Raw genomic sequence first — 24,333 nt, forward strand, 5'->3', positions numbered from 1 at the left:
ATTAGTGTTTTTGCCACCCTCGACGGTCCTGTGGCCCACGGTGTGCCGGCGAAAGATATTGCAGTGTGTGGTACTCGCGATTCCCACAAACGTTATCCAAAATTAAAAAGCGCTCGGTCCGCGGTGGCAGAAACGTGACAGAGATGGACGCAAGGCGTGCGAGGCGCGTGGCAAGACGGCAGAGATGTAGAGCTCGCATCGCCTGCACGGGTCAGGGGCCAACGACACTAGGCATTATGATTATGGCGTCCCGGGGGACCCGCCCCGCCCACCGATCCCGCCGGGGATCCCGGGGGGTCTTCGGGGTCCCGGTCATGGTTACGCAAGCCCGCTGCCGTCTCTCTCGCACCCGTACGGCCGCCCCGCGCATGCGACAGAGAGAGAGCCTTCGGAACCCTTGCTCCACGTCAGTGTGCAGGCAATTAATACCACGCCGATGGCCAAGACTGATAATGGGGCCGCGAACCGCCGAGGGGACGTGCATTATCGCCTCGCGGAGTCCACTGCACTGAGGAAATCGACTCGCAGTTTCGCGTTTTTAGCTCCAGAGTCGCTAAATGGTGCTTGAACCGAACGTGTGACCCCACCAATGAATTGCTCTCCGAACGAGGAATCCATTGGTGGGGTCACACGTTCGGTTCGAGACCTGATTAGCGGAGTTCAAAACGCGTCTAGAATGTTGGCAGCCTGCGCCAGTATTCTGGCCCACTGCGTTGACAGGACCGGCTTGACTCGCAGTGTAGCGCGGTGGTATTGCGGGCACGCCCGACGTTATGCATCGGCTCGCCACTCTTCGCTCCACATTCTGGCCCCGCTGCTCCTCCTCAGCCACATGACCCCCTTTTCCGACGTCAAAATTTCATCGAGGGTCGCGATGAAACTTGCAGTGGCGAGGCGTGCCCGATTTGGCCGTTACACACCGAAGGGCTGCGGGGCCTGAGCACAGGCAAGAAGACCCTGCGCAAGGAAGAAGACCCTGTCCAATTCCTGCATCCCCCCCAGAGGGCCTCGGCCTTCCTGACGATGTCTCGCATCGTCGGCCTGCACACCACAGCACTCGGATACCCACCCACACAGCCACAAACACACGCGCGCGCGCGCACACACACACACACACGCACGCACACATACACCCACAACTCAGCCCCAGCCCTTCCAAACGGTTCCTTTCGGCTGCCGAGTCGTCCGCTACCCGCAAGTTGGCCACACAGAAATCCTTCACACCTCCGTGCCCGGCGAGCATTCGCCCACAACTGCAGCGCGCTCGACGTCGGCCACATCCGTTTCGAGAGCGACGCGAGACCACTCACTCCTGCCTCTTTCACTCTGCCTTGCCCATGAATCTCCGTGCAGCGCGATGCAGAGCGAAGCAGAGCGCGCATGCATGTCCTTTCTGTTTGAAGCACTCGCTTGCGAGGTGCCCGTAAATCAAACGCAATAGAGCGGCGGACGCGCTCCGTCTCTCCGAAGGACACAGCGCACAGTGGGCCAGAGGACCGCTGGAGTCGCCAAACACTGCAGCACTGGTGACGAATGACGGCAGCGCAGAAGGGCACCTTCTTGTGGCAGTGCCGGCCCCTGACCATCGCCTGCGGGTCCACTACACATCTGGAGTCCCATCCCGGCCCACAGAGGACCACCGCGCAACCGACAAAGAGGGAGGGGGGCTACGGTCAGATCGGCGGGCAAAAGGCGGTCTCCGTACGCACCACTTGGCACAGCAGTGCTTGGGGCCCTCAGTAAGCAGAAGGATGCTTCAACCGTGCTGTACATTCCAACCAGCTTCACCCACAAATATTGATTCGACCTAAGGCAAATTAAATTAGTGAGCTTGTTGAGAGTGATAACCAGACTTTAAAAAACAGATTTTTTGTTTCAAACGGCCACTGACGAGTGGTTGGGCGCGCCGCAGCCAGGCGCTCTGCTTTCCATGTCCGGACGACGCGAGCCTCAAGGAGAGGGACGGAAGAATGCGTCCCACTCGGTGGCAGTCTCGCCAAACGGCCTGCCTGCCCCACTTCCGGGCTTAATGAAGGGCAGCGCCATTGCTTGCAACGGGCCTAGTCCAGCCGCCTCGGCTCCACCGCCTGGCTCGGCTCGGCTCGGCCCGAACGCGCTCGGCTCGTCCGGCCGTGGCGCCGATCCAGCGTCCAGACGTGATCTGTGCACAGTGGGCCAGAAGACCGATGGAGGCGGTCAAAATCCCGGACGCGTTTTGAGCTCCAGAGTCGCTAAATGGGACTTAAACCGAACGTGTGACCCCACCAATGGGTTGCTCACCGAACGAGGAATCCATTGGTGGGGTCACACGTGGGATCCGAGTCCTTTTTAGCCACTCTGGAGCTCAAAACGCGTCTGGCCGCTTCCGCGTCTTCTGGCCCACTGTGGTCCCCAATCACGCCGCTCATTCGAAAACGCACAACTATTTGGTTTCCGTCTGACGCCAAAAGGGACGGCGCATGAAGTCTTGGACAAAGCCTGTCCAGTGCAGATGACTTATCGACAACACGACGCCGCTTTGGCATCGCCTCAAAACACGGACCGCCAAACAACAACAAATGCCGCTATGCGTCGAGCAAACGGCTCGTTTTGCGAGGAATGTTCACTGACGCATTTTGATTTTTTTTCCAAAGAGAAAATTCCAACTGTGTACGAAGAGCGGTATATTGGTTAAATTCCAACAGTTCCTGAATCAAGTTTGGATTTTGTTTTCAGAGGTCGAGCCGAGCAGGCAACGCAATAGTCTGCGCAAAGCAAAGGAACGCGAGGCCTCGTCTGGGCCCTGGTTCCGCCACACTTGGAAAAGGGTTCTTATTAACATGACGTCCCCCGGTCCCCTGGCAGGGCCGTGGCAGGCACCCCGCTCGTTCTAGCGCAGCGGCTCCAATATTTATGGCAATATCTAAGAGGAAACGCCCGCTGGGGCCGCTGGGGCAGGCGTCACGGCCACTCCGCGACAAGCTCGGGGACCGGGCGGCCGGACCGGGCTGGACCGCCCTGCCACGCTGCAAGGTTTATACTCTGATACCGATTGCAGACTGTCGAAGGGAGGAATCGCTTACTCAAAAATGTGCCCTAATTTGTGCCTTAGCCTCGGCACAAACATACACACTCACGAAGAGAGGGAGAAGCACTGAGTCATCTGCGTGCTCACCTACGTCAGCTACGACTACAGACACAGTCTCACAGACACACACACACACCTTGACGTGGAGGCCCTAGTCATTCGAGCGCATACCGAATGCGCCTTTGTTAGGATAATTCGAGAAAGGCCGTACACGGGGAAATAGAACTCTGACAGAGAGCGCCGCCCTGCCCTACGCGCAGCCCTACACGCGGAGGGCTAAAGAGAACGGGACCTGCGAATGGAGCAGCGGGACTGTTGATTCAAAGGCACTGTCGGAAGACGTCATAACACGAGAGAGTGAGTTACATTCGTTATACATTTCAGCCACTTGTATCATTTTCAACTTGTTTTTAACTTTAAGACTCGGCCTTCACAGTGCAGGGGGTAAAATTTACAACCCGCAGTTTACAAGCACCTTGACTACCTACGCAAGCGCTGCAAGCTCGTTGTGATAAGCGAACGGGGGTTCTTTTTCCTGTCCTTTCTTTTCTTGAAATCGTGATAATTGGTGCTGGCCCAGCGAGGGGCCCCCGCTGCGTCAGTTTTCCCGCAGCGTTGTTGCGGCGAGGCACGCAGCGATAGCTGCCTGCATTGCGCCCTAAAGTGCCGCGCCACTGCCAGGGCGGTTAGCAGTGCACCCTCAGGGAAAGCAAACCAGCACACCGGTAGAGATGGCCAAAATCCCGGACGCGTTTTGAGCGCCAGAGTCGCTAAATGAAACTCGAAGGGGACGTGTGACCCCACCAATGGATTGCTCTCCGAGCTCTCCGAGCGAGCAATCCATTGGTGGGGTCACACGTCCCCTTCGAGTTTCATCAGCGACTCTGGAGCCCAAAACGCGTCAAGAGATTCAGCCGCCTCCACCGGTCTTCCGGCCAACCCTCTGTGCCGCGGACAAGGCAGGCGAGGCAGCCGAGCATGCGCGTATAAAGCGCCTAACACCTCTGGCGCCCTGTTTACTCCCCTCTTTTGAAAGCGCGCGGTCACCGTGGGCTCGCTTTGGAAGGCTAAGCCAAGCCGGCCGACAGCAGCGTGGGCAGCCTCGGCGTTTCACGGTCGCTGGTTTCGCTAAAAGCCAGCCGCCCTGCTTGCTTAGCCCATCACACGCGCAGAATAATTTTTTACACGGTGTTTGCTCTCGGCGCGCCGCGCATGGCTCCCTGCGAAAGGGCAACCTTCGGCCCGGCTTACACCGAACGACTTTGTCGCATCCACGAGGGGAGACTTCCTGGTGTTTAGTTTCCATCGCAGTACCAAGCAACACATTGTCGAAGTTCCAGCCTGATGAGACATTTTTATCGGCTTTGATGACATTCGTGTCAGGAAAACGAGCCTTGCATGTGCGATTAAGTGAGGACAGAAATGTTTCCAAGTCGTTGTTAGGGAGGAAACCTCTAGAGACAGTCAAAGAGGTTGCTTGGCTTACCTGTACACAGGAAGAGCAGCACCACAGCCACGCAGGCCGGCAGCCTGTCCATGGCGAGCTGGTCTAGGGGTCACTGGGCAGCATGGCTCCGCCTAGGCAGGGCCACTACGCAGAGCCATGCGAGGCACGGCCTGGCCGCGACGGCCAGCCGGCCGGCCCCGGGCAGGGCATCCTGGAACAGACACGGGCGTTACACTGAGACAAGAAGACCCTGCCCAAGGAAGAAGACCCTGCGCAAGAAAGAAGACCCTGCCCAAGGTTCGAGTTACATTTGTCGACTTTGGAGCCTAAAATGCGTTGAGTCATTGCGTCGGCACAGTTTTTAAAAAAAATATGCCACACGCCCGTTTGTATCTCCGTTTACGTGACGGACAGCAGTATTTCATAGTGGATTACTTTTCTCGTCTGTGGCTTGGAGAGCAGTTGGATACAAATTTCCGCAGCCCCGTCCAGTTTGCCAGTGTAGTCCGAGCTGGGCGCGCCTCGCCTTGCGACTCGCCGGGCCGAACATGTGACAAGTTGTCGGTAATCTTGATCTTGTCTCGGCTTCCCGCCGGAAGCCGGCGACAGTGTTTACGACAAGGATGTGGCTGGCCAGATAGGGGCCGCACCAAGGCCGCCCGCAAGGCCGCCCACCCACAAGGCCGCCCCCAGGCCCCAATAAAACAAACCATTTGGATTCAACTGACACTCGATGACCGCTTCCAACAACACAATCATGCCCTCCTCTCTCTTCGTCCCCTTCGGCTCCTGTGAAGACATCTTCCGATGACTTCTGGGGCCTCGACGGACTTATACATCCACCCGAGTGACAACGCAAGCCCCAACAGTGTACTTGCGCCACGCACGACCCAGTTAGAGATGTGCGTGGGAGAGTCCGGAGATGACTTGCCAAGCGGGCTGGGCCAGCAGACGTATGCCAGCCATGTCAATACGCAAGGCGAGCCCGGGGGTAGGGAAGGGGTGGTGGAGGGGGTTGGACAGGTGTCGCTGTGTCTGGCAAGCAGTTCTCGCTGCAGCCCGACGCGCAGGTGCAGACCTACATGAGACGATCAGCCTCACCCTGCCAGGCACGATCACTTCGTAAGTTGTAAAGTATTTTGGGGGACCTAAAAAAAGCTTGAGCATTTTATTCCGAAAGGCTGTTCAGGTTTTTTTAAAGTGGTGGTGCAGAGTATCCGGTTGGCCTTTCCAGGTTACTGAAAAGAACTCGCCAGTTGTAAACAAACACGACTAGAGCGGGACTCGGGGGCACGAATGTTATAACTCTGTGTTACGTGCGCTCAGCGGCAGCAACGAAGAACAGACTCGCAGCAGGCACGCCGGTCTGGCGCCCCCACCCCTCCGCCAGAATGAGTCTCGACTGCTCCGGGCCAGCCGCGCCAGCGAATCTCTACTTTCTTTGCACCCCAAATTGCCGGCTGAGTCTCTCTGCGTCAATCGAGCGACTAAACATTTAGATTTCATTAACAGCGCCATCGAAAAGGCCAAAGTGCGGCCAAGACTGGACTTGACTCGCAGCGCGCTCTGGAGACCGTCAACAACCCCACCATCGTCAGGGCGTTGGCAGGCCACTGCAGCCACACAAAAAAAAGATTAGTGAACGTCTAAAAAATTAGCCAGTGGAAAAGCTTTGATGTTGACGGTGACATTGGGAACTCAAGCCAAAATGTGCTTAAAATTTCAGCTGAGTTAGGGAAACGGGTCGGACGCTTGCGGCAAAGTAGGAAAACAGACAGGCAGTCGCTCGTGGCTGCAGTACCACAGCGCAAGGCTGCAACGCCCCGCCAGCAGTGTGCCACGATGAGGCTCTCGGGGGCATCAACACGATCATTACCTCGAACGGCGAATCGTGAAACACCCGAGGACTTTCTCGGGCCTCATGAACAAGTTCACCGGGGCCCGCAAGGAGATAGAGAGAGTTTACCACGGGCGACCACCGGACCGGCCAGGGCAGGAACACGGTGTACCAACACGAGCCGATACGGTGGCTCGGTCAGCGTGACGAGACGACTCTGAGTTTGCGGATAGTTACAAAGGCCGAGTAGGTACCACCGCAGGCTTCGGGAATGCATCGATTCCCCGGGGAAGGGGGCGGGGAGGGGGCAGGGCTCGGACAAGGCCAGTGGTGGGGCGGGAGGGCTGCGGCCTGCCTCTTCCGGAACATTGAGCGCGCTATGGGGAGGCGGCCAAACCGTGGCCCATCCCCTCCGGTCCTCTCCGGTCCCCTCCAGTCCCCTCCCCTCGCTCTTGGCTCGGGCCTCGCCGGATAAAAGGGCCTAACTGCAGGCAGAAGGCACAGAGCGAGCGTAGGACCAACACGGTTACCGGCCACAAACTCCAGGCTTACTCTTTCAAGTTTTCTCACATTTTGACTTTTTCCCAGAGGACGCTCCGGATCTGAAATCATTTTTTTTCCTACTCTCAACCGCACAATTCCGCGGACAGACGGAGAGCGCAGGTGCAGCAAAGACGGCATGCACGCGGCTCGACTAATTGGAGTTGGCGAGCGTAATTGTTTTCAAGTGGCGAAGAGCAGCAGACAGAGCATGACGCAGCGGGAACGGGGGGAAAAGAGCTGGAAGAAGAAGAAGAAGAAGAAGAAGAAGAAGAAGAAGAAGAAGAAGAAGAAGAAAAAGATGAGCAGCACGTGGTGAATGCGACGACCAATAATCCACCTCGCATCATTAGTGGGGTTTCACGTTGAGAGCCCCCCGCGGGGCCCTGCGGGGACTCGCAGAGCAATGAGCTGCCATCGAATGGCACGAAGAAGTGCTCCACATTAAAATAATGGTCACGAGGCTCACTTTTTGTGCAGACCGCCATGGCAGCATGCCCAGTGTAGGTGTGCGCGTTTGCGGGAGTGTGTGTGCGTGTGTGTGTTTAAGTGCAGTTCGTGTTAGTGAGAGCTTAATCAAAAAGCCCGAGCCCATAGACATACATGTCCACCGTGTCAAAATATTTAAAACGTCGCTCTCTTACCCACACAGACGTATATTGTTGGATAGTTTCAGTATTATACGTGACTTGGAGCAAAAACAGTAGACAAAGAAAAGTCAGTTTTGCACAAGTATGGTAACTGTCACATTTGCAAATTGGCGTTCCAAAATGTTCCGAGTTTATGGGCGTGCCGAGGGCGGGCTGACACATTTCCCCTGGAATCGCACACTCCGCCTAATGGTGCTCACACAAACACACTTGTAAATGCGAGTGTTTACTGCGCCCGGGTTACGACAGAGACATCAAAGTGGCAGGGTCGGCGGGACTGGGCTGGGACCACACATCGAACTTGCCTCACACTCTTCGCCCATTACGGACTCAAAAGAGAGTCGCAAAAGGGGGGTTATTAACTGCTTAGCGCATGTGCAAATGTACAAAGATAAGTCTTTGAGCATTCTTTTGAGGATTATATTTCGATCGTTTCCAAATCAGAAGATTCATTTTTTTTATTGTAACGTGGTTGAGTCCGGTTATACAAACCACGGTTTGTGGTAGCTCCAAAGCACCTACTCACAAGACGCGACCCGCAAATGTTTTTCTTCTTTTTGGCCGCATCAAGTTGGAGCCAAAACTCGCTGGGATTGGCTGCTTCATCAAGTGGGCCGCGCGACATGCGCTGATGGCTGCCCGTGAAATGTGGTGAGCGTGTACACTGCGAATCGGCATACGTGAATAATTTAAATGGTGGGGCGGGGGGCGCCACCCTGGGATTGGGAGTCACTGCTTGTGGCTTCCTATACGGCACAATCTCTCAATCCGGCCATCACATGCACACCAACGAGCACCCACACACACAAGCACGCACACATTTATGGCGAGCCAGAAAATCACCAGAGAATTGAATTCAAGAAATGCACGGATGCAGTTCACTTAATGCAACAGTGCTCCCTCCTGCTGAAATGAAAAACACTTTTCTTACAGGGTAATGCAAGGGTTAGTTCCTGGAAGAATGAGCTAGTAGACTGTTTCTGGCTTTGAAAGAGCACGTGCATCTGTTTGCCTCAGCCACGCGAGGCAAGATGAAAGAGTGTGGCTCGACAAGCGTCAGGCTTCCGAGAATTCTGTCACAAACCGAAAGTAGAGAGGCTCGTCAGCCAAGCTCGTCGGAAAACGCTTCGTGCTGCTTCACCCACTTCCTGTGAATGGGTGGCTGGTTTGGCTTGCAAATGCGTGGACCGGGCCGGCAAGGCCAGCCAGGCTCACGCAAGCCGGTCCCCGATTGGGTTCGATCGCCGGCAAACGGACCAGAGCCTGAAAGCGGCGTTCGTTAGCTCGCCATTCTCGGGCAGACACACGGCACCGTAATTGAGTGACGGGTTCCAGTGCGGTGACAGTTGCCCCGCAAAACGACTTGGGCACCCACCAACCCGTTGCCCCGTTGGATGGAGCACTCGGTCCGCTTGGTCCAGTTTGACTTCAGGACATCCATTCAGCGCATTAATTCATGAGAACAAGTTCATGGACACTTTACAATTGCTTAATACCATTTTGAGTTCCATTGCGAACTAACTTGATAGTATTTGAGAATGATTAGTCACGCACAGACTGAGAGTGCGGTTAAGCCAACGCAATCATGGCCCGGTTGTTACTCACGTCATCAAAGAAAGGGAGCCCGGAAAAAGCTGCGGTTGAAGGCTGGGAATCGCTGTCCGCATGTTGGCTGATCCGAGCGGTGTTTAGCTCGGCAGGCCTTTGTGACGTGGCCGGCCGGCCAGGCGTGGATAGCGCTGATGGGGCCCTGTTTGTGGCGCCCCTTTGGCCTCAAACAAAGTGTGGCTCAAGTGGGTGCACTCCAATCATGGAATATGCAGCCGGCAGTCCGTTTCTCTCTGGGCGAGAACGAAACCTCCCTCCCTGAACCAACTCGCGGGCTGCTGGTGCAAAAGGCAGCCGCTTTTCAAAGCCGAGCGCCCGGCTCGAAGGACTGTGAATAACGCTTTCAAAAAGGCGACAGATCGCGCCCAGTATTCGCAGGGAGTTGTGCCAACAATGCGCACAATGATGTCTGGCAACAGCCGGCCCAATTGCCATTATCGCGTTGCGTGCAATTAGCAGCGTGTGAGAGAAAGAGAGAGCCACGCGCGAGGGTAGAGCGCGCGTGTGGGAGAGAGACCGAAGGACAGTGCGGCGAGGTTGCTCCAGAAGTGCTTCCCAGACGTGGGCGGGGCAAGGCGCTCATTGCGGTGCCGAGGAAGCGGCACTGCCGCAGAGCCATTCCCTACAGTGTAAACCCGCAGCGCAGGAAAGGTACAACCACTTCAAAGATGCAATCAGCCCAGTTCAAGGTTATTTAATTCCAAACAGAGAGGGGGTGACAAATAAAAGCGTACGGGTGCAAAAAAACCGCTGGGGCCACCGCACACAAACTACCATCACAACACCCCCCAAACACGGTGCGCGGAACTGCCAGCGAGTGAGCCACCCCCAGGGGAAGGGCGGAGGGGGAAAAAGTGAGCGACTAAAATTAATTGAGGTCCGCGCGGACCGCGCGCAAAGGCAGCAATAATTGGTTTCACTTTCGTGAGTGCTAACGGGCCGGCCTTGGCCACGGCGTGCTTGTCCTTGAGGGCGAACGCTGCCCCCCGACGCCCCTTGACCTGGCGGTCACGGACGGCCCGGACGGCCCGGACGGCGCGTGAACCTCCTTAAAATTCAGTCTCCTGGGCGTCGCGCATCGCGGAGCCAAACCCTGAGGCAGCGAGGCAGCCAGGCAGCGCCCCCCGGCGGCCGTGGCGGTCTCCGGGGACATCGGCCTGGTGGCAAGGAGGCAAGGCCCTCGCCGCGCCACGCGCCGCCAGCCCCCTCTTGCGGCCGAAAGCGAAAGCGGGCCTACTTTTAATTCCATTTCCGCGCACGTTGGGGGAACCGCACCGCACCGCGCCGACCGCCCGGGGCTACCGACTCGCGGACTTGTACCTTGCCTTGGCCCAAATTCAATAACGACAAGTTTATTTCACACTGGCAGAGGCGCGGCACGTTTAAATCGTTCGTGGTACTTGACTTCGTCGTCGTGTTCTCGATTCAAAATCGTGAATTTTGTTCAAAAGCTGGGAGGATTTGAATGAACCACTTGTGATATATGTGTGCCGCGTGGTCATCTGCGTGGATTCCGAGATGACCATTGATGTTAAGGTTGAGAGTGAGATCTGAACGCCCTCCTGCCCGCAGTGAAGGGGGTTGCCTTGCTGCCTCAGACTGCATTAGGCTTGTATAAACTCGGCGAAATGGCCACTAGCGCGCTCGCGCGTCGAGGAGGACTTGGCGGAGGACTTTGCGTGCCTTTGGGCCGATCCGAGAAGAAAGGCTTTGCAAGTCTGTATCCCGCTAACGTCCGATCCAAGGGAATCCTGCTCAAATATGAAACAGCCGCGTGTGGCTTCGAGATAAACGCGCCACCAAGTCTCGAGTCCGCGGTCTCAAGCAGGCCCCACAGTAAAAAACAGGCACAAAGAATATGGCTTAAAACAAAGTCGATGCCGGCTGTTTTTCTGTTAGACGCCAATTAAAATGGGCAACAGTGGCTTTCTTCGTCAGCTTTTTTTCTCGCAAGTCCCACATCAATTTACCCTTTGGTGTGCACCCCCACCGCGTCGGGGCTTTTTGTCCGACTGAGCCGACTTTCCTCCTTGTGCATTCTTTCCCGGCTTCGTGGCAACTACCCAAACTTTTTGCGGAAACTGCTTTCCAAACTGGAATTCACAGTCGAGATAACGATACCACCGCCATTGTTCCTTCGAGACGCCTGGGGCGTGCCTGTCGCCGACCCCTCATAACAATGCACTTAACGCAGGGGAAAACAGACCGCGAGCTTAGCCACTCGTGGTCAACAGGATCGTGATTCCCTCCAGAGTAGCAGACTTTGGTTGGGGCCGCCTGGGGCAGGTGGGCAGGTGTTCGTGGAGGCCCCGTAGGGAAGCACTTCTCCGGGTCGCAAGAGGTGCGACACACCGACACGTGGTCAGAGGTAAACAAAATCCCCGCCGCTTACATTATTATTACGTTTATGTCAACAGTGCTCGAGGGATTCGTCCCTAATTCGCGCAGCCCTTGCCGGCTTCGGCCCGTTGGGTGGGGCAGCGTTGGCTCTTATTTAGTGGGCGATTATTTTCCATCATTATGCATGGCCCCATAAACAAGCGCCTGTTGGAGGTACAGTCGTAAAAGCCAGGCTATTAAATGGACTGTTTAGTTCATCTATTTGGGGCGCACAATATGGGAACACTGGACCGCCAGTTCAATCAATTAGTGAGTCTTTGTTGTGGGAGGGCTCGCGGGGTGTCGTGTGTCCGGCCGCATCCAGGTTGACCCAATCAGCTTCGTGAGCAAAAAGGTTTTGAATCAACCATCAATTTCTACGAGATTGAAAATATAAAACGTCAGATATTTTAGTTGAAAGCATCAAGCTGATGTCTGTGAGCCCCAATTTTTGTGAGCCCCAAGCTGCCAATTTTTGTAAAAACGGTTTGCTCTGCACAGTCATCCCGCCGTGGGTTTGGGGCCTTCACTGCGCTCCCCTGCGCACGTCGGTACAGATTCCCCTCTGTTTGCAATCGGGTTGGTACCGCCAGACCCAAAGTTAAGAAACAGTGGCGCTCTGCGGCTATTGAGCTTGGGCCATTTTCCACGTTAAGTCCCCCGGCTCGAAGGTCCATAAGCGGTCGCCTTAGGCAGGGCTTCAGACAGACGGCGCTCGCGACGCTCTGCAACGCACTTCGTTCCAATTAAGGCGTTTGTCGCGGCAATTATAAGAGGCAGTTAGCTTTCTTGACGAGACAGGGGAAAAGGCTTCCTAGCCGCAGTGCTGAAATACTGCAGTTTAAAACTCGGAGAAGGCACACCCCGACGCGCTCTCCGACTGCTGGTTTCCCCCTCTTTTTCCATTAAGACACCCAATCCGTGACTGTTTCAAAAACTCGTTTAGCGACAGCAAAACTCTACCGGACTTCCCCTCGACCAGCGCTGTATTCTTCCTTTTTTTTCATAACACTTCATCGCGGAATTTTCTACCCTTTTCAACGAAAAATGTCGAAACGCTCCATTGTTTACAGTGTGGCCCAATCAGCAAGTGCGACTTTGCCCACGCCACTGCTAATTACGAGCCCTGTCGATAAAGCGATTCACGGCTCCAAATTTAATTTAATAATCAGCGGATGTATGGGCCGCTGTGTGGCTGTTGCGCGCGCCAGGGCTCAGCTTTTCCTACACTTCAAATTGGTTTCACAGGAGAGTTTTGGTGGTTGTTACGGAACTAGATTACCTTTGCAGAAGGTTCGCTTTCCCATTGTCAGCTCATGGTTGCCGTGATATCATCAACAAAACGCAATGGCATGTGTGCGTGTGTTAGCGTATGAGTTACGGAGAGTCCGACCACACACACCCACCCACACACATACTTCCAAACACACACATGAACACATTCACAGCACACACACTGGGACGGACATGGCAGAGATTTATTTTCCAGAATGCACTGAGCAGAACAGACTGGAGCAAAGGAGCCTGTGGAGCTTACATAAATTATCGGACGATAGAACGGGGACAGCGCGGCACCAAAAAAATCTTTTCGATATTTCAGAAAAAAAAGGAGCAACGTTAAGAAGAAATTACAGCGAGCTCCCCCTTTATTCATCTCGCAGATGATGATCCCCCAGATGGAGGCGGCCATTCAGAATGGCACCCCATTTTTTCGGCGGCAGATGCCACAGCGTATTTTCAGCAGAGCCGCTCAGAGTGACGACCACGCGTTCCGGTTCGAAGCCACAGAAATGAACACGCTCGCATAAATTCATTTCGCGAGCTTCAAATTTGTTTCCCCGCCCATTAATACAGCGATCGGGCGGGCATGCGTCTGCACTGGTGCCCCACCTCCTCAGGGCTGCCACTCGCCGCAATCGCCCGAGTAAACACACAATGGAGGCAGGCAGGCAACCCGCTGGCGCAAAATAAACTGCTCCATTTTTGGCGTCGTCGCGGCTCGGTTCTCGGCAGGGCCATTCATTCGGGCCTCTATTATGCGGCCCAGCGAAGACCATTTCCAGTATCCGCGTCGAAATAACCGCGCATCCGTCAGGCCTCGTCGTGCCGATGGCGCCACTGCTTTTCGCACCTCCTGGAGGTGGTGCTGGAGGTAGCCCTCGAGGTGGTTTTTGGGGACGGACCTGGAGTTGGCCCGGAGGGCGGTTCTGGAGGTGGCTCTCGTGGCGCTAGAGGTGGCCTTGGGGGCCCTGGTGGTACTAGGGTGAGGCTTCCAGGAGCGGCCAGTCAAGGGCAGGTCCGTCAATAAGGAGACAGAGGGGGCGATCAAGTGGAAGCACACGGCCTTGCCTGAAAGCTGTCTGCCGAAAGCAAAAACAGGAATCTTTTTGGGCTGTGTTACAGTTAACCGAAGCGGGTTTTGGATACAGGATGTGAATAAAAAAATCAAAGCGATTACTGTATAAACAAGCCCATTCGGGTGCATTAAATGGGTGAACGAGCTGCCAGGTCGGTTTTTAGAAGGTGAAAAAGTTGAATCCAGCGCCAACCACCGAAAAACGTGCAACTCAACTGCTTCATACAAGGCCTCACAGGTTCGAAGGGACTGAAGGTTTGAAGACATGCTTCCCATTTGAAGAAACGCTTCGTATTATGCCGAAATTCTCGCCGTGAAACAGAGTAATTCATCGTTGGCCTCACAATGCAAACCAAGATTTTCTTCGTAGAGGTTTCAGCGCGCGGCCGACCGGCCAGAACAACAACGCGCCACGGAGATTCTGCCGACCGCAGCGCAACTGCAGCAGCCTGCGTAGAATAAAAGAAGACAAAAGAAGGCAGAGGCTCTCTGTCGCACGCGGCCCGGAGCAGCGCGAGTGCGAGCGAGAGAGCGGGCAAGCCACAGGGCTGGCACCACGCCGGCACGGTGCGGTCAGGACAAAGCAACACACGGGGCTTGTGGGCACTGCGTCGCTTGCACGCATCGCTTCCCACCTGTTCCCTCGTTTCCGGCGAAACCTTTGAGCCCGTGATGCTGGATGCGGTTATGTCTGGACGGGAGGACACAGGCCTCTCGATTTTCGCCGAGTGGCAACCCAAGCGAGTCCCCGCCGAGCGGCAACCCACGCGAATCCCTGCAGTGACTGAGCAGAGCTCCCCGCTGGCAGTGCTCCACAGTCGCGCCGGTCCATTATTCCGAAATTGGTGCTCGTTTATTCACAAAACAGAGTGCCGAATTAAAATCCCCATTAAGAGTCGCCGGCAATTTGCACGAGGAAGCGTCGCGACGACGGCGAGACCGCGCAGTTACCGGCGTGGTGGTGCGCAGTGGGCCAGAAGACAGGTGGAGGCGGCCGAAACTCTAGACGCGTTTTGAGCTCCAGAGTCGCAACACGGCACTCGAACCGAACGAGTGACCCCACCAATGGACTCCTCGTTCGGACAGCAATCCATTGATGGGGTAGCACGTTCGGGTCGAGTGCTGTTTAGCGACTCTGGAGCTCAAAACGAGTTTAGAGTTTTGGCCGCCTCCGCCGGTCTTCTGGCCCACTGTGCGTGGACACAGCGAGCCAAGTCTAGCCGCTCGCCGACAGACTCCGCGACTCCGGGGCCCCCGCCGAACGGCGAAACAGAAAGAAGGGGAACTATGCACACGGGGTACGGGGGCCGCCGGGCTACGCACTCCCCGCGCAAACATTTGAGCAAAAACGCCGACGGCAAATATTATGTGCCGCGGCTGCAAACATTTGGTTTGGCCGCAAATTATTTTCATTGCAAAGTGGCGCTGGTATGTATGTGTGTGTGTATGTGTGTGTGAGCGGCAGGTATGCGGAGCGATGCACGGTAGTTTGAGAACTGGAAGCGGTGGCCATGTTCCCAGGCAGCTCCGCTAGATCCACAGTCTGTGCTGGGCTGGAATATGGGGGGCCAAGAGGGAGCAGGACGAAGGACGAGCCCAGGGCGAATAGGCGGCCGAGGCACAGTGGGCCAGAAGGCCGGCGCAGGCGGCCAAAACTCTAGACGCGTTTCGAGCTGCGGAGTCACTTCACAGGTCTCGAACCGAACCCATGGATTGCTCTTCTAACGAGGAATCCATTTGTGGGCTCACAAGTTTGGTTCGGGTTCTGTTTAAGCACAAAACCCGTCCAGGATTGGGACCACCTCAACCGGCCTTCTTGCCCACTGTGCGAGGCCCGGCCGAGGTGCTAAAGGTTAGCCAAGCCTGCAGCCGCCCCGCAGAGAGGCGGGCCCGGGCCCAGCCCGGCGGGCGCGGCCTCGGCTTCACGAGCCATTTGGCACTTGGACCACCGTCACCCACATCCATCAAGGGCCGTTAGAGGCTGCGATTCTGTCGCCTGCTCGGCGTTTGCTGGATATTCGGGCAGAAACGTCGCGCAGCTGGCGTTGCGGTGAGCGAGCGCGAAGGTCACCGAGGTGGGCGACAACGTGGAGGGAACTGTCAATCCGTCTGCACCGAAGCCACCGTGCACGGAGCACACAGTGGGCTTAGAAGACCGGCGGAGGCAGCCAAAGCTTTAGACGCGTTTTGAGCTGCAGAGTCGCTAAGCAGGACAAGCAGAAAAAAGTGTGCCACCCTTTGACCTGAGCCAGTGTGCCAGCGGCGCAGATGGAGGGTGTTCCAAAGGGCCTGGGGGAAGGACCGTGCCGAAAGGTCAAAAGAATGACTATCGTAAGTTCAAATACCGTCCCGCGGGCCTTTTTTTTCTCTCACCAGCGTCCTTCGGTGTCCCGAGACCTCCTCCGGGTCCAGGTCGCGGCGCCGCACGTGGGCGTGGCAGAGTGGTGCACAGTGGGCCAGAAGACCGGTGGAGGCGACCGAAACTCCAGACGCGTTTTGAGCTCCAGAGTCGCTGAATGGGACTCGAACCAAACGTGTCACCCCACCAATGGATTCCTCGTTCGGACAGCAACTCATTGGTGGGGTCACTTGTTCAGTTAGAGCTTATTTAGCGACTCTGGAGCTCAAAACGCGTCTAGAATTTGGGCCACCTTCACCGGTCTTCTGGCCCACTGTGAGCCGTCAAGAAAGTCGCGCCATCTTGTTCACATCCATCAGCGTGGGAAATTGTCGCCCGCATGAGAAATGCGCTTTCCGGCGGGCAAGGCCGCGCCGCGCGTCAAGTGCAAAAGCCGTCAGGGCGGGGCGGCGCGCGATCGGTTATGGAAATAAAAATAAATAGCTGCGGCATTACGGGCTGCAGTCTCCGGCAAAGTCACGGAGTCCTTCACGAAAACGCCCCCGTGTGTGTGTGTGTGCATGTGTGAGAGAGAGAGACAGATAGAGAGAGGGGGGGGGAGGAGTCTGAGTGCGCGCCAAGGTAAACACGCGTAGTCACGCGTGGTAATTGTGTTTGTCATGCGGATGCAGTGCCGTGTAGATGCGCCCGGAACGGCATTTTACCCCTCGATACGCTGCGAAACAAAAACGAGGGCGAGTGGGCTCAGGGGATGAAAACGCGAGCGCAGTTTTACAGTGGCGGAGCCAAGCCCCTGCGAAGCGCGGGGTGGGCCGGCCCGCCGCGCAGTGGAGTGTCGCGGCGGCCTACCTCGCAGGCGCCCTCTCGAGCGACGCACAGTGGATTTGCCAGAAGACCGGTGGAGGCGGCCAAAACTCTAGACGCGTGTTGAGCGCCAGAGTCGCTAAGCAGCACTCGAACCGAACCGCGATGAGTGAGTACGGCCTGCTTTACGGCGATTGGCCCATGCGCAGAAATCTCCCACCGAACACTCACCCACACACTGTCGCGCACACACACTGCTGCGCAAATACACAATGCGGTGCACACAGACGCACCCACACAGGCGCGCATCGGCAAACTGTGTCAAGGGACGGGGTGCTAGGCAAACGACATAATGGGGCGGGCAACGCCGACTTCTGTATCGGCCTTTGCATGTGTGTGTGTGTGTGTGTGTGTGTGTGTAGGCGTGCGTGTGTGTGTGTGTGACTTTGTCAGTGTGTGTGTGTGTGTGTGTGTGTGTGTGTGTGTGTGTGTGGTGGTGTGTGTGTGTGACGGGAAGGGGGAGGCAGCAAAAAGTGGCGCACAGCGACTGCCGGGAGGAAATTCCGCACCAAGACGGGAGAATGCACGCAAGTTGAGCTGGGTCGGCGGCAAGAAAGGGTTGACGGCACCCGTGGAATTATGTGGCGAGGTGAGAGCGCAGCAGCAGCCAGCGATGGCCGCCGGAAGTAGAGGAAAACCGGAAGGCCGCATGTACCTGGTGAAACACAGGGCATTGTGGATTTGCGAGAAGACCAGTAGAGGCGGCCCCAACTCTAGGCGCGTTTTGAGCTGTCGCCAAACAGGGCTCGAACCGAACGTGTGACCCCACCAATGGATTCCTCGTTCGGAGCGCCATCCATTGATGGGGTCACACGTTCAGTTGGAGTCCAGGTTAGCGAACTTGGAACTCAAAACGCGTCTACAGTTTTTTCCGCCTGCACCGTCCTTCTGTGCTTCGTCCGGTAGACGACCAGGTCGGGTGCAGGGTCTGCGGAGCGTCGGGGAAGAGAGCCAACAAGTCCTGGAGGTCCTGGGAGGGATGTTCCGTGCCGCGCCGGGAACTGCTCGGCCCACCAAGGACGCCGAGGACGCCAAGGTCGCAGGCCGATCGCCAGCAAACAGTCTCCTGCCGGCCCACCCAGCGCCGCCCGGAGCCGCCCAGAGCCGCAGACACAATCCCAGAGACCGCGTCCAATTCCCTTTTGTCCTCTCTTCCAGTCTGCCCGCTGTCTGCACACTTTTTAGTCGCCTTGTTTGTTTTCCTGCTCCGCCGCTCGCACTGACCCACCTCCGCATGTGTGGGCGTGTGCGTGTGTGTGTGCATGTGCTGAGAGTGTGTTTTTTTTGTTTTTTTTTGGGGGGGGGCGCAAGGAAAAAGAATCGAGTGCAGCAATCGTTGTGAAAAAAATTCTGATCCAGAAAGACACATCTGTATCATTGTACGTATCTGTCCTGCGTGTGGTGTCCGTCTGTCTGTCTGCCGCGTTGTGTCTTGGCGTCTGTCCACCCGCGTCTAATTGCCCCTGTCCGGCCGCATCGTCTGTCCGTCCGCCTGTCACTTAGAGCCAGCCGTCCGTCCGCCGGGACGCCTGCTTGCTCCCATTCATCGCGCCTAATTTGTTTGCAGTGCAGTGCACAAAAGTGTTCCCGCCGTATTTTATTCAGAGTGCCGCGCGTTTCGACCCCTCGGCGCGCGATCCCAAAATAAATAAAGGCCGAATCTGTGTGTGCCAACGGGGCCGCAATGAGCGGCAACAAAGGCCTCGCTCTGTCTCTCTCGCACTCATGGGGCGTCCCGTGCAGGTGCGAGAGAGACAGCGCGACGAGAACGACTCACAGTGTGCTGGCCGCTCGGCTCGGACTCATTCCGCGCGCTGGGGAAACAATCATTCACTTCCGGCACGAGGCTAGTTTGGCCCCGGCAGGGCGCGGCACGGTGGGGCAGAACACCGGTGGGGGCCGCCAAAACCCCGGACGCGTTTTGAGCTCCAGAGTCGCTAAACAGGAGGGGTCGGTTCCCGCCCAAGGTGGGCGTTTTGTGCCACTTTATGAATTCCTTCCTGCGTTTGCCTGGCGGCCGTGACCCGCAGGGATGGCCCGCTGTATCGGATCAGGCGAGTAATATTTATGCCTTCGGAGATTGGCTTAACTCCAAAGCCACTGTAATAGGGTTGGAATTATCAGGGGCACAATCGAAAGGGGAGGGAGCGAGGGAGAGAGAGAGAGATGCAGCGGCAATGGTGTGGCTAGAGGAGACGCAAACGGTCCCTTCGTCCCATTCAGAATAAATAAGAAGATAAATAAGAATTTTCCAAGAACCGAACGCGGGGCTGAAAAAAAACGAAACGAGGGAGCAATGAGTGTAGGGAGAGTAGGAAAGAGGGGGGGGGGGGGGTCGTCCCGTTAGTGTCGCTGTAGGTCGTGCTCCAGGCGACACTGGAGCAAGGGCGGCGAGGACGACGGCGAGGACGACGACGAGCATAAAGTTGTCCCAATCCGGCCGAACCAAGGCGCTCCAAGGCGCGGCGGGCAGCAGCGCAAAATAAATGTTTCTCGTGCTAAAACATCCAACGCAAATTGTATCATGGCAACTGCTGCTCCCCGAGTTGGCCCAGTTCCTCTCTTTCATTTCCCCCACCCCTTCCCTCCCCCCTCCCACCTCTTCCAGACCATCGCTTCCTGCTCTCGCGGTCTTTTGCGCCCTGCACCGAACGGGCCCGGAGGTCCGGCCGGCACGCGAGGACACTGTGTGTGTGTGGGTGTGTAGGTGTGTGTGAGGGGAGGGGCATGCAACGCAAATATTCATGGTGACTCACACAGGTACACATTCCGTGAAAAAAGCTCGAAAAGGAGAGAAAAAAATGCGTATCCCTGTTTTTCGAAACATCTTCAACCTATATCGGCGTCTGCCACGCCTGCTCCGCCCGTTAATCCAGGCCCAATCGAGGAGAGGGTGGGGACGGTGCGGCCGCGACTGCGGCATATTCAATTGTGTGATTGGCAACGCGATTACAAAGCCCCGAATCAGGGCGGCGTGCGCAGGTGTGCCAATGCATGCGTGCGTGTGTGTGGTGTGTGTGTGTGTGTGTGTTGTGTGTGTGTGTGTGTGTGTGTGTGCTGTGGAAGGAAGAGCTCCTCACCAGTCATCACCGATGGCAGCAGCACCCAGTTTCCTCGTAACAATCCTCCATAATCCCGACAAGCGACGGAAGGCGTGACTCTCTCTCTCCCTCTCTCTCTCTCTCTCTCTCTCTCTCTCTCTCTCTCTCTCTCTCTCTCTCTCTCTCTCTCTCTCTCTCTCTCTCTCTCTGCGTAAAGCAGCTTCGCGCGAGGCATGGCTGAGCTAGCTGTAAAAGGAGCCCGCCGCTGTATTCTTCCCAAGTGAAGGAGCAAGGCCGCGGTTCTACGAAACACTCGGAAACACTGGCCCGCTCCGAAGCGGAATAAATTGGCCGGGGTTCGCGTCCCGGCGGCGGCGGCCGGTGCATCGCACTGCCGGGCGGATCCCCTTCGTAGCGCGCCCAAATTCGACGAACTGCGTCCAACGTAGCTTCCTCGTTGACAAAAAAACAAAAAACATTGAAGCTTTACCAGTTTTATTTACAATAATTTCTTTTATTTTAAAAATTTTGTCCCACTGTGGCACGCCTGTCCCGGCCTTCTCGACGCGAAGCGACAAAGCAGCACCACGACGCAAGCGCCAAATGAGGTTGGGAACGCAACGCGCACAGGCATTGGAAAATGCAAGGGCCGGGGCGGGTTCCGAATCGCCTTCTCGCTCGCTCCCGCACCCCCGGCCAGGCGTGCGACGAGGACAGCGGGACCTGCCGACGAGGCGCCGACCTCATTAGTGAGTTTACAAGCCCCGGGTTCAAATACCCACCCCGGAATATTTTTTTTTTTGCCGCTGCCCTCGGCACCGCAATCGGTGGGTGCGCGGCAGGTGTCTGGCTTTTATTTTAATCGGCCACGCAGGTACGAGTGTCGCCCGCCTTTTTGTTCTTTTGGCGCTGCTGACCGCACTCAACATGCGCCGCTCGTATCCCCAGGCACGCCACAAAACAGTGGAGGCGTCAGCCCGCGCAATAAACAACAGGCAGGCCGAGCCGGCGACCCGCACACAGTGGGTCAGAAGACCGGTGGGGGCGGCCAAAACTCTAGACGCGTTTTGAGCTCCAGAGTCGCTAAACAGGACTCGAACCGAATGTATGACCCCACCAATGGATTGCTCTCCGAACGAGGAATCCATTGGTGGGGTCACACGTTCGGTTCGAGTCCTGCTTAGCGACTCTGGAGCTCAAAACGCGTCTAGAGTTTTGGCCGCCTCCGCCGGTCTTCTGGCCCACTGTGCCGCACCGCACTCGGCACAGCCTCGGCACAGCCGGGCAAATGGCCTCCCGCGCTGCCTCTAGCGTTGATGACTCGGGAAGCTTTGCACACGCGCGCAAACAGTGCCAGCGACTTCCGGACGCGTGTTTTACTGGCACAGTTCGCGTATGAAAACCGGACCCTCCACTCACAGATCGAACGCGCCGACACAGTGGGCCAGAAGACCGGTGTAGGCGGTCAAAATCACGGACGCGTTTTGAGCTCCAGAGTCGCTACATGGGACTCTCGAACCGAGCTTGTGACCCCACCAATGGATTCCTCGTTCGGAGAACAATCCATTGGTGGGGTCACACGTTAGCTTCGAGCCCTGTTTAGCGACTCTGGAGCTCAAAACGCGTCTGGAGTTTTGGCCGCCTCCACCGGTCTTCTGACCCACTGCGCAGCGTCTGGCGGCACGTCGCCTCCAGACCCATCCGCGGGGCAGAAGCCACGCGCGCGCAACACAACACGTACTGCACCATTGTCATGGTGATGTGTGCGCACCCACGGCGTGGCCGCCCCGCCCCGCCCCGCCCCGCCCCACCCCGCCCCGACGGCACCACGCTTATTGCAGCCCATGGTGGCGCCCCTGCAACGAACGGGGCGGGGTCCATCGGGGCCGTCCATGTGCACACCAATTTATTGGATTGTTTCTTTTCGTTTCGGGGAGAAATGGAAAAAGGGACCGGGGGGGGGGGGGGTGACGAGGGCCACGCGTTGTGGAGGGGGCTTGCGACAGCTTTATGCTTGCGGAATAAAACAACGCAGCACATGCTTCAAGTGGAGAGAAAGAGAGAGAGAGAGAGAGAGAGAGAGAGAGAGAGAGAGAGAGAGAGGGAGGTGTTACTCTTTGAGCGGAATGCACACGGTGGCGGGCGCGCACTCTCCCCAACTTCCCCGAAAGCCGCTCCCCATTGTTTGTGTTGTTCTTGTTTTGACTCACCTGCCGGGAGGGAACGACCTTTGCCGGGGCCCCACGATCAGCGCCTGGAGCAGAGGAAAACGCAGCTCGGTCAACAGCAGTCTTCCAGCACAGCTTTTGAAACGGCCCGAAACGGACCTTGACTCACGCAGGCACGGCATCACACACTCGGGCAGGTCCGGTGAAAACCACCATTCCTAGGCGGGGACGCCACCTCACCGCGCTGACCCACTTCCATTCCGGCCTCCTCCAACTTTGCTTTGACTGGCCTGCCCGAAAAGCCCGGCGAAGTTGCAATTGGGCCACACATCGCCACTCCGCTAAAGCAGACCAACATTCGTTTTGTTTCGTGCGGAGGACGAGACACCGCCTGAGAGCGCGGCACAGTGGACCAGAAGACCGGTGGAGGCGCGCAAAAGTTTTGAGCTCCAGAGTCGCTAAACGGGACTTGAACCGAACGTGTGACCCCACCAATGGATTCCTCGTTCGGAGAGCAATCCATTGGTGGGGTCACACGTCCGTTTTGAGTCCTGTTTAGCCACTCTGGAGCTCAAAACGCGTCTGGAGTTTTGGCTGTCGTCTGCCCCACTGTGCGTGATATAATTGATTTGATCCAGGCGTCGTGTAACGGCACGAGGTGAAATAAAGAAAGGAGCGACGTCAGTTCAGAGTGTAGGGCCGTGCGCGATAGCGTTCGCACACGCCCGCGATGGTATCGTGGCCGCTAATTTACGACTGTGCATAAACTTAGAAAGTTCGGAAGGGCGGCGCCTGGTTGCGCCTTGAACAGCGAGTCCCACCGGCCGACGTGCCCGGCGCCGATTTAACAATGTCAGCGGCGTGTTGGCGTGTGCGTGTGTCGTGTTGTGAAGGGGCCTTTTATTGTTATTTTTTAAGCAGCTGGCTGACAGAAGTGGACGCACGGCATTAAAAATGTAGCAGAGAACCGCGAAGAAAGTGCGATGGATGTAATGTTTCAGAGGTTGGGGTGCAAATTGTCGTTCACAGGGAGAATTGCTGAAATTGGTTTATGCTTGGCCGAGAGATGTTTGGCGGGTACGGTCTGGCGCCACTGCCCACCCCGTCACTTGCACCTCGGGCCGTGAGTTAATTTCACCCCTCAATAGCGGGACTGATCCTTCCGCCCCTCGTCTTGCGTGCGGCTGGGTCCAGGCAGGGACCAGATCCAGTGGGAGGGGTGGGGGTTGCGGCGAGCAGGGCAGGTAGCCGCGGCCTGACACGCCCTGCGGTCTGTCTGGGGTCACCGTTCCCCATGCTCGTCTCGTTGAGCGGCTGGCCTTGACTAGCAGGTATCTCACTCTGTCCTGCGCGGCCCTATGGACTCCGACTCAACCGGCGCCAGAAGACCGGCGGCGGCGGCCAAAACTCTAGACGCGTTTTGAGCGCCAGAGTCGCTGGCAGTGTAAGGTAACCGCGTCGCGTGTCGTGACGAAAGTCCAGCACGAAAGCGCGCGTCGTGCGACACGGCAACGTGCGCTAACGAGTGCGACCACTGCGCGAGCGTTTAGCAATCTGGAGGCAATCCAGGCAATCTAGGGCCATCCACTTTGCCTTTGTTTTATTCCCCAGCGTTTCTGAAGACCCCCTCCCCCCCTCTCTCTTCCACCACCTCGGCTTATTGCCCGACGCGACGCTGGCTCAGCCAAACGCGTGTTCACCAAGCCGGATATTAAAATTTCAAATCGCAGAGGCCGCCGGGGCGCCCCTTAAGCGCACCTGAGACACAGGCCGGGGAGAATCTGTCCCTTCCCCCGCACGGCCTGCCGGGCGGCCTGCTGAGCGGCCTGGGAGCAGCGAGTGTCAAAACGATCAGCCGCCACACTGTCAACAATATTATCCGTTCCTGAAATTTATGGAGATTTAAGGCAATTTTTGTCCCTATCGAACCCAAGGTACGGCTGTCTCCCATTTCACTGTGGAACGTTGCTGACGCCCTGCAGCTGAAACTGTGGACTAGTTAAACAATTAGGCAAGT

The 24,333-nt window shown here is 56.8% G+C and overlaps 1 protein-coding gene across 1 annotated transcript in view; it reads right to left on the reverse strand.

Moving 5' to 3' along the window:
* Positions 1-22,381, reverse strand: part of LOC117648097 (lachesin-like) — a 101,822-nt gene extending 79,441 nt beyond the window's left edge. The window contains exons 1-2 of the mRNA XM_034390308.1: positions 22,359-22,381; positions 4,554-4,725 (exon numbers count right to left, since the gene is read on the reverse strand). Coding sequence (XP_034246199.1) covers positions 4,554-4,605 — 52 coding nt within the window. The 5' untranslated portion in view covers positions 4,606-4,725; positions 22,359-22,381. The remainder of the gene's footprint in view (positions 1-4,553; positions 4,726-22,358) is intronic.
* Positions 22,382-24,333: the final 1,952 nt, after the last annotated feature.

Source organism: Thrips palmi, unplaced genomic scaffold (assembly GCF_012932325.1).
Source record: "Thrips palmi isolate BJ-2018 unplaced genomic scaffold, TpBJ-2018v1 HiC_scaffold_3, whole genome shotgun sequence".
NCBI lineage: Eukaryota > Metazoa > Arthropoda > Insecta > Thysanoptera > Thripidae > Thrips > Thrips palmi.